Consider the following 9,741-nt stretch of genomic DNA (forward strand, 5'->3'; position numbering starts at 1 on the left):
GTTTTCATTGTTCATTATGTCCGGCAGAATTTGAAAAGCTAGGTTTAAGGTAACTTGAAGAGATAGGTGGAGAATGGACAGATGAGGAAGAATGACGGAAGAGATTATTTTGCTAGATTGATCAAGATACATTGTACTCATGAAACAGTATTAATTGAAACATTTCTGTATAACACTAAATGATAATAAGTAAATAAATCATTAACAAAAGAAAATCCAGGTTTAATTCTCACTTTTGAACATAACTCACCTCTTCACTACACTCATGCTAGATTTATGTTCATTCCTTTCCACTGTATTATAGCTTGGTTTATAGTTTTCTTTTCTTCATTCATATCTGCTCTTTCCAACTTCCTTCATATTATTGTACAACCGCAATCATCTCTGGCCTTGTTCATATCATCTGCCTAGAGCACCTTTCACTTTTTTCATCTAGGTCATTCTTTTTTTTTTTTTTCTTCGTTTTTTCAGACTTCTTTTAACCATCAGGTTGGATGGAAAGGGCCTCCTGTGGCACTTAGTCCAAATTTCTCTCTGAATAGCCAATGAATTTACTTAATTAATAAGGGTAGAATTGGAAGAGAGTAGAAGTAAAGGAGAACTAAAGAGCTCAGGTAAAAAGATTAGTATGTGCAAAAGTGTCTGTGCTTTATAACAGGATGTTAGGAGACCTACAGATAACTCATTATGACTCAATCTAAATACATGCTGGAGTGGTCTGAATGTCTTTCAAAATGCATGTTTTGAAACCTAATCCCATTTATTGTGGATAAAGAGTTTGTATCTTTGGGGATATGATTAAGTCAGGAAGGCGTTATTGAAATTTTATTATCTATTTCTGTTTAACAATTGCTCCCAAAATTTAGCAGCTTAAACAACAAATATTCATTATCTCACATGGTTTCTGAGAACCAGGAATTTGGGGTGGCTTAGTTGGATGTTTGTTGCTCCTGAAATTAAACTGTCAACTAGAGCAAGTCACCTAAAAAGTTAGCCTGTGGCTGAGTGATGCACTTCCAGACTCGTGTAAGTGGATCTTGACTGAGGTGCTCATCTGTTCCGTGTTCTCTGGTGAGCCATTCTGTAGGGCTGCTCATTTATGATGGGGCAATTAGCGAGCTCTAAAGTAAGAATGAGAGAGAGAGAGAGAGAAAGAGAGAGAGAGAGAGAGCAGACAGAAGACAGGCAGGCAGGCAGACAGTCAGAGAGCATGTGGACAATAAAAGGGGAAGCTACAGTGTGTTTTGTAACTTAATTTTAGAATTGATATGCCATCTATTCTGTCCTGTTATCCTAGCCATAATGTGCAGGAAACTGACAACACAAGATGGTGGGTATCAAGAGATAGAGGCTTTCAGAGGTTATCTTGAATTTCACAATCATGTATATAGAAATATGACATGCATATATTTTTATTCTTTGACACATTCTAGTTACCTGCACAATAAACATTATGTGCAACATGGAAGTTAGTTCAGGAAATTGCCTGTTAACCAATTACTTCCCGTTCCCACCTGTCCTAGGCCTTTGTAGCCAACCATCTGCTGCATCTTTCTAAATGCTTTGTGTAAATAAAACCATAAAACTTATGGCAATTTTACCTGGCTTATTTCTCTTACCATAAAGTTTCTTGAGGTTCATCTACAATGGAGTAATATTTTTTTTAATCTTGAATACTGTGCGCGCGCGCGTGTGTGTGCGTGCATGCGTGCGTGCGTGCATGCACGCGCCACTATTTGTTTATCCAACTCATCTGCTGATGGATATTTCTAACACGGGCTGTTTTTGAATGTTGCTGTTAAGAATATTTGTTCAAGGCTTTCTGTGTGAGACGTGGAGCCGAGCGACCGAGGCCCAGAGCGAGATGCTGGTGGCCGTGGGTTCCTATGGGCAGTCACAGCCCAGCTGCTTCCACAGCGTGAAGATGGGCTTTGTTATGGGCTGCGCCGTGGGCATGGCGGCCGGAGCCCTCTTTGGCACCTTTTCCTGTCTCAGGATTGGAATGCGGGGCCGGGAGCTGATGGGCGGCATTGGGAAAACCATGATGCAGAGTGGCGGCCCCTTTGGCACATTCATGGCTATCGGAATGGGCATACGATGCTAACCAGGGCAGTAGTTGCCTGCTACATCTACACCTTCCCATCGGTCACAGCCCTTGTACTATAATAAAAAGAAGTTTTTGCTTCTCAAAAGAAAAAAGAATATTTGTTCAAAAGTATGCAGTTAATTCTAACTGGAGTGAGGTAGAATCTCAATGTTGTTTTGATTTTCATTTATTTTATTGCCAGAGAAGCATTTCTTCATGTGTCTATTGGCCATTCTTATGTCCTCTTCAGAGAAGTATCTCTTTAAGTCTTTAGCCCACTTACTTACTGGACAGTTGTTTCTTTGAGGATTTGTTGTTGGGGGATTTAATTTTTTTTAGTTCTAACTATCTTTTAGATACGAGGCCCTTGTCTGTTGTGTGGCTAGTAAAGATCTTCTCCCAATTTTCTCCCAATCTGTGGGCTTTCTATTGATCTTGCTAGCTATATCCTTTGTCATGCAGAAGCTTGAAGTTTCATGCAATCCCATGTGTCCAACCTTTCTTTGATTTGTTGTGTTTCTAGATCTTTATTCAGAAAATTTCTACCTGTGCCTATGAGCCCTCGAGTTTCTTCTATTCCTTCTTGTAATGTTTTCAGGGTGTCTGCTTTTACTTCAAGGTCTTTGATTCATTTGGAGTTGATTCTGGTGCAGGGTGATATATAAGGATCTGACTTTAGTTTTCTACAGGTGTTTAACCAATTCTGCCAGCACCATTTGCTGAAAAGGTTGTCTTTCTTCCATTCTATTTTTTTGGCTCCCTTATCAAAGATTAGGTGGCTATAGGTCTATGGGTTCATTTCTGGGTCTTCAGTTCTATTCCATTGGTCCTCAGCTCTGTTCTTGTGCCAGTACCAAGCTGTTTTGATTACTATGGCTTTATTGTAGAGTTTGAAATTTGGAATTGATATTTCTCCAGCGCTGTTCTTTCTGCTAAGAAAATGTGGTATATACACAATGGAATTCTATGCTTCCATCAGAAAGAATGACACCACCCTATTTGTTAGGAAATAAAAAGTCTTGGAAAAAATCATATTAAGTGAACTTAGCCAAACCCAAAGAAATATAGGTTCCATGGTTTCCCTTATTTGCAACAATTAGTATACATCTAGAATAATCTTCTCAGATGAGCAGAAAAGCTCAAAAGTTGTGTATGTATGACCATTTAAGATGATGCTAAGCGAAATGAACCCCAAGATATGGACACAAGAGGTTTTTCTTTGTCATTGTTGTTTTTAATGTCCTATGTGACTTTTTTGTTTCTTTTGTATGTTCTTCTCCCTATGGTATATTCCCTGTTGTCACCTTATTTAATTTTGGTACCCTTCATCTTGTATGTACATTTATCTAATTTGGGAAGGGAAAAGGAGATAACAAAATGCTGAAACAAGTATACAGGATGACCCATTGCAACAATGATTCTCACAAGACACTATATTAGAAATGAACTTTATAATTCAAGGTGGGGGAGAGGAGTAGGGGTAATGGGGGAGGAACGGGATAGTAGGAGAAAAAAGGAAGGGGTAACAATGTTCAGCAAGAATTGTATCCATTACCTTACTCCTGTAACTGTAACCCTCTGTATATCATCTTTACAATAAAATAAAAAAAATTAAAAGTATGCAGTTTGGTTGGTGCCAGTGTCTCACCCCTATTTAATCCTAATTACCCAGGAGTCTGAGATCTGTAAAATAATGGTTCAAATCCAATTTGGGCAAACAAACAAACAAGAAACCTCTGGTCAACTTTATCTTCAAAACAACCAGTAAAAAGCCATGGTCAGTGTGGCACAAGAGCGCCAATAGTGAGCAAGCCAAGAAAACACCTGGAGAATTCAAACCCTGGTATTAACCAAAAAAGCATTCATTTGAGATAGTAGTCATGACATATTTGTTATTTTATATTAGATATTAGTGATTTTGAGATATTAGCTCAAGAACAGTTGCAAGAAGGCATCATTTCAAAAGGTTACCAACATGAAAGTGCTAGGACCAAAGGAAGAAGTTAAACCAAAAATGTTTACAATGTATAAGACTTGACTAACACCTTTATGTATTCTCTGGGCTAACACTCTGGGTCTTTTAAGCATCAGACTCCCACACATAAAGCAGAAGCCCATGTGCTTTCCTTTAATATCTTAGTCAAGTTAGTTGTTTTTGTTTTCAAGAAATCCCTCGTTTCTAGGTACTCAAGATGCAATAAATCACACTTTACCCTATGGAAGATGGAAAATGTTCAGGTAGTCTTCTCTAATATAAATAAGGTTCCCTCTCTGGTATTTTTTATTGACTAAATAACCCCAAGGACTTTCATCTTTCTGGTAAGTATGTTCTTGTATTTAGATGCATTTTCTAGGTCTCCTATAATTTACTACTTGGTGATTTAATAGAATAGTGTGGTAAGCTGCTGTCTCATACTCAATAAACTACCTTCTCTATGCAGCTTTTATAACTTGTCCTTTTCAGATACTATGATGTTCTATTGTTACTTAAAAATTAAAAATAAAAACAGAGCAAGTCTGGGCACCAGTGGCTCACTCCTGTAATCCCAGCTACTCAGGAGGCTGAGAACTGAGGATTGTGGTTTGAAGTCAGACATGAGACTCTTATCTCCACCAAAACTACCAAATAACATGGAAGTGGAGCTGTGGCTCCATTGTTAGAGCACTAGCCTTGAGCACAAAAGCTCAGGGACCGTTCCCAGCCTGAGAGTTCAAGCCTCAGCACAGGTAAAAAAAATTAAATTAAAATAACAAATCCCTTATTGATTTATCAGTAGCGTTAACTGGGGTTCCATTTTTCACTTCACGCCTTTTTATTCACAGCTATATCTAGATCAACGTTTATCTCTTATCAGTAGAGACTAATTTCAAAGCACATAATTATGTTGCTCGCATGTTTTCTGTTAAAATTCTTTCTTTTCCACATATCTCTAGGAGCACCTTTAAATTTTCTTTCTGTATTTCTTAAGTACTGATAATCTTGCAATATTTGCTCTCATACCAAAATTGAGAATTTCCTTAATTTAATTTTATCATTGATAGGGAATGGTGAACAATATTGAGGCCCTAAAATTCACTCTCATATGGTAGCTTTCAATTAGATTGACACTAAGATGTTTACCTGCACTTTGGGGGATATTATTCTCCATCAAATTATGCTCCTAGGATTGCATGAGCCTTTTTATGTTTGCAGCCTTCTCACTCTAATGGATATTGGAGCATAAGCAAGACTGTAAATCTGTCTAGCGGACTAAATTCCATCTCATATGAACTTCAATTGTTTCCATTTCCTGTACGCACAATGCAGAATGCAGTGATTGTAAACCATCCAATCTTTGTCAGGACTTTTCGTGCTTGGTATATATTGTGATCGACACAGCAACGATAATGAAATGCAAGTAATTCTGTGCTGTCAAGATGCTTTCGATGGAATTTTTCATGGATGGAGATGTTTAGCCTGTAGGAGCGGGGGAGGAAATCTAATCTAGCATTCAGAAGAACAGTACTAGCATCCTGATGTTTTAAAAGGAAGGAAGTTAGATGCCAGGGTAATGTGATTATAGGTTGGTAGTATTAGCTACTGTGCAGTCATTAGAATATGCCAACTCTCTGAAAGATTGGTGTTTTATGCACTCGAAGGGAGAAGCTAATGCCAGAACATTGGGACTAGATTACCCAGTTAGTACCTGGATTACTTACTTACCTGCTTAGTTACCTACTATTATGATGGGTAATTGGTCCTGGCAGAGAATGGGCGAAGTGTGCCTCAACCAGAACCTAGTCCCCAAATAGCCATTTTCCAGTTGGCACAGGGGTAATTTCCATAACTGTCTTACACTTGATATCTCTTACACAATGTCAACCACTAACTACATGTTCCCACTCAGTCCTCACATTACTCCCTGTCTGCAAGAATGCAGAGACAGAACTGTATACAGTTGTATCAGAATTGAGTAGATTGCACATTATTCCTCATTATTTCACTTTAAGAATCAGTGGAAGAGATTACTGTTCAGTTTAGTTTTATAATTAATTTTAGTAAGCATACTCACTGTCACATTGTATCTAATCTCTCCTAGTCTGTCTTTTAGTAGGGTATGAACTCAAGGCCCTTGAGATTGCTAGGCAACTTGAGCCACATCCCTAGCTCTTTTTGCTTCAGTTAATTTTTAAATTATGGTCTTGATTTTTTTCAGGTTGGCCTGGATTGTGACCCTCCCCCATCACAGGCATACTCTATCACAGCCATCTATTAGCTGAGTTTTGCTAACTTTTTGTTCAAGCTACCTTTAAACCATAATCATTCCAATCTTTACCCCCCAAGCAGCTAGGATTATAGCATGAGCTAGCTACAGATATTAACTCATGTATTATGATTCCTGTATAGCTTCAATACAGGAAACTCACAGTTCCAGATTTTATCTTTGACATAGTTCCTTCCTGCCCACCCCATTGTGATCTGTGTGTGTTTGTGTGTGTGTGTGTGTGTGTGTGTATGTGTGTGTGTATGTGTATGTGTGTGTGTGTAACTGAACCTGGGACCAAATGCATGCTACAAATGCTCTACCTCTGAGCCATATCATAGCCCATTCTTATGTTTTGTTTTTGTGCTGGTCCTGGGGCTTGAACTCAGGGCCTGGCTTGGTCTCTTAGTTTTGCTGTTCATGGCTAGTGCCCTATCACTTGAGCCACAGTTCGATTTCAGGCTTTTATTTGGTGGTTAATTGGTGATGAGAATCACACAGACTTTTCTTCCTGGGCTGGCTTCAGACCACGATCCTCAGATCTCAGCCTCCTGAGTAGCTAGAATTATAGGCACCAGAACCAGCCAGCCCATTCATATATAAAATTTTGTTGTCCATGTTGTATAGGTTTTATGGTTATAGTAGCTACACAATCATCAATACTGTTAACATTCAATCATTTTAAGAAAATTCTTAAATGTGACAGGATTGAACAATACACATATACCTTACTTTAGGAGAACTAAATAGAATGTTTATTAACAATTGGACTCAACATAACTTTCCTTTAAATGTAACACTCTTTTGAATCCTTGGGATATTGTTTCTCAAAAGCAACCATTACTTCCACATAGCTGTGAAGGCCTGCCTGAGGTTTCATCGTTTCCGAGATCCTTTCTGTTGCATAAACAGAGGCTACTCATATATTCTAGATGTTGTTCAACTGTGGAGACCCACATGGATGAAGAATGTACTGGCTGTTCAGATAAAACTCAGAGGTTTTTTTTCTTCTCGTTCACTTTCATGATGCCTAAATCAAAGCATTTCTATAGTGTTGGCATGCTCAGGAAATCAGGGACAGCATGCTGTAATCTATTCTAGTCCATTTTCTTAATTTGAGTGGAGACCACACCCAAACTAGCCCAGACAGATGAGAGGCTACCTATTTTTAACAAGATCACAGGACTGGGAATGATCTTTATTTTCTCATTTCAAAACATGTCTATATTTTTAGTTTAATTTTTTGTTATTAACAGAATCTGAGAACTTCTGTACATTTCTCAAAATTGTATCTCATAAAGGAGAGATTTTTCATGAATTTAAAATTAAAGAGATAAGCAGACATTAAGTAGAAAATAAAATATACTTCAGACTGTCTCTGACTTTTGATCACTAACATAATGTCATGTTGTAGCATATATATTACATATATTTAAATATGTTATATATATATGTATATGTCTTTCTGGACACCTTTTACTGAGAATATGTGATTATGTTTAAGAGAGAAGATAATATACCATCACTCATTCCTCCAAAGTGATTTCATTCTTTATAGTGGATTAGATTCTATTGAACGCAAAGATAACAACAACCACTCTCCCCATTTATACAAATAAATATTTTATTTTTGTTCAGTGATGTCAGTTTGTTTGGGGGGGAAGCCTACTATTTCTATTTAGGTAATGTTCTTCGAACACCTGTCATAAGATTTTTATCTTATTTCTTGTAAATATCTGAGAAATTGAAGAATTGAAAGGATAAAAATTAGTTGAGGATAGATCTGGCTACTTTATTCATCCATGAAAAACCTCCCTCTGTAATGTTTTCCATACAGTCCCCACCAAATCAAATGTTTCTTGGACACTGTGTGGAAATTTTTCTTAACAGGTGAGACATCATTTCTAAAGCATCAGGCATTAATCATTTTCATTTGTTGTTTACTTTATAAAGCTATCCTACCTTGTGGAGGTGGGAGGGAAGGGATGGTAGGGGAAAAACAAAGGAGTAGGCAGCAATGCTTGATAAGAAATGTGCTCATTACCTTGCCCATGTAACTGTGACCCCTCTGTACAGTATTTTCACAATAAAAAACATTTAAAAAATAAAGCTATCCTACCAAAAAAGATACAAACAAAAAAGTGATTATTTTTCTCTGCTATCAACATTCTGCTAGGGCTAGTTTTCTTCTTTCCTTTTTCTTTTTTTAATGTTTTTTTATTGTGAAAATACTGTACAGAGGGGTTACAGTTACATAAGCAAGGTAATGAGTACATTTCTTATCAAGCATTGTTGCCTCCTCCTTTGTTTTTCCCCTACCGTCCTTTCCCTCCCACCTCCACATCTACCCTCCCCCCTCCTTTCCTTAAAAAATGTCTGTCATAAAGAGTATATACAAGAATATAAATACTCCTTTGTTCTGGTCTTTTCTTGCCTGATTTTTTTAGGCTCTGAGAGTGATATGCCACTAAAAGTGCTAGATAAGAAATGTCTATCAGATTTAACTGTTTTGCTCATGATTCATTTTGTTTGGAGCAAAGCAGACTGTGTTTTCTAGGTTTCTCTGGCAGTCAATGTATGAAGCTATTACAGCCTTTAAATCATCTTAGTTTATAGGTAGCTAAGGATGTCTTGGTTAAAACAATTGCTTTCTCCATTCCTGCCTTGCTACCTTCTTAATGTTCTAGGATCATAATCTTATTCTATTGAAAATAGTTAACATTCTATTGCCTTGCTGTCTGGACCTATTTCCATGAGTTATGAAATTCCTTTAACAAAGATACTTTGGTTTTGCATATAATAAAGATTTTTGAAGGAAATAAGAATAAAGGAAAAGAAGAAAGAAGATAATCTAAAGCAAATAACAAAACAAAAGCAAAGATAAAATGAAATAAGGAATCTTTACCATCAGACTCTGGCAAAAGTCTGCAAACTCCTCAAGTACAACAGAATTTTATATTCTACCAGTGTTCAGTAGGTATGTAGATCAACAAATATTACTGAATAAAAAATAAGTCTACAGATTCAGAAAGCTTAGCCAAGGACAAAATTGCTGATCATATATGCCATTATAATATGGTATATAAAGATATACCACACAGGAGTGTATGGCATATGGACTATAATATATACATATATGCATGTATCTTTCAAGTCCATCGCCTTAACCACTCGGCCACGACTACAAACTATGCATGTATCTTTTACAGTATTACATAAACAGAGAAAATTTGATGGATAAAAGTCTGGAGTCAGGCTTAGGTTTAAGATCTCTGTTTTTCCCCTTCTACTTTTTATTAGCATAGATTAGTCATTTGTGTCATTTTGACACATTCATATATGCATATAGCATACCTGGATCAGATTCATCATCACCACTGCTCTCCTTCCTCTCTCTCTTCCCATTCTGAA

The 9,741-nt window shown here is 37.1% G+C and overlaps 1 protein-coding gene across 1 annotated transcript; it reads left to right on the forward strand.

The window, feature by feature from the left end:
- Positions 1–1,834: 1,834 nt before the first annotated feature.
- On the forward strand, positions 1,835–2,185 carry LOC122110829 (reactive oxygen species modulator 1-like). Its single transcript, XM_042683533.1, has one exon. It carries the CDS (start codon positions 1,865–1,867, stop codon positions 2,102–2,104), a length of 240 nt encoding a protein of 79 aa, XP_042539467.1. The 5' UTR covers positions 1,835–1,864; the 3' UTR covers positions 2,105–2,185.
- Positions 2,186–9,741: the final 7,556 nt, after the last annotated feature.

This window comes from Dipodomys spectabilis, unplaced genomic scaffold (assembly GCF_019054845.1).
Source record: "Dipodomys spectabilis isolate Male_0828 unplaced genomic scaffold, ASM1905484v1 ptg000081l, whole genome shotgun sequence".
NCBI lineage: Eukaryota > Metazoa > Chordata > Mammalia > Rodentia > Heteromyidae > Dipodomys > Dipodomys spectabilis.

Excerpts from the sequence above, each read along its gene's own strand:
- LOC122110829 (XM_042683533.1), top strand. The coding sequence starts at position 1,865 with ATGCTGGTGGCCGTGGGTTCCTATGGGCAGTCACAGCCCAGCTGCTTC.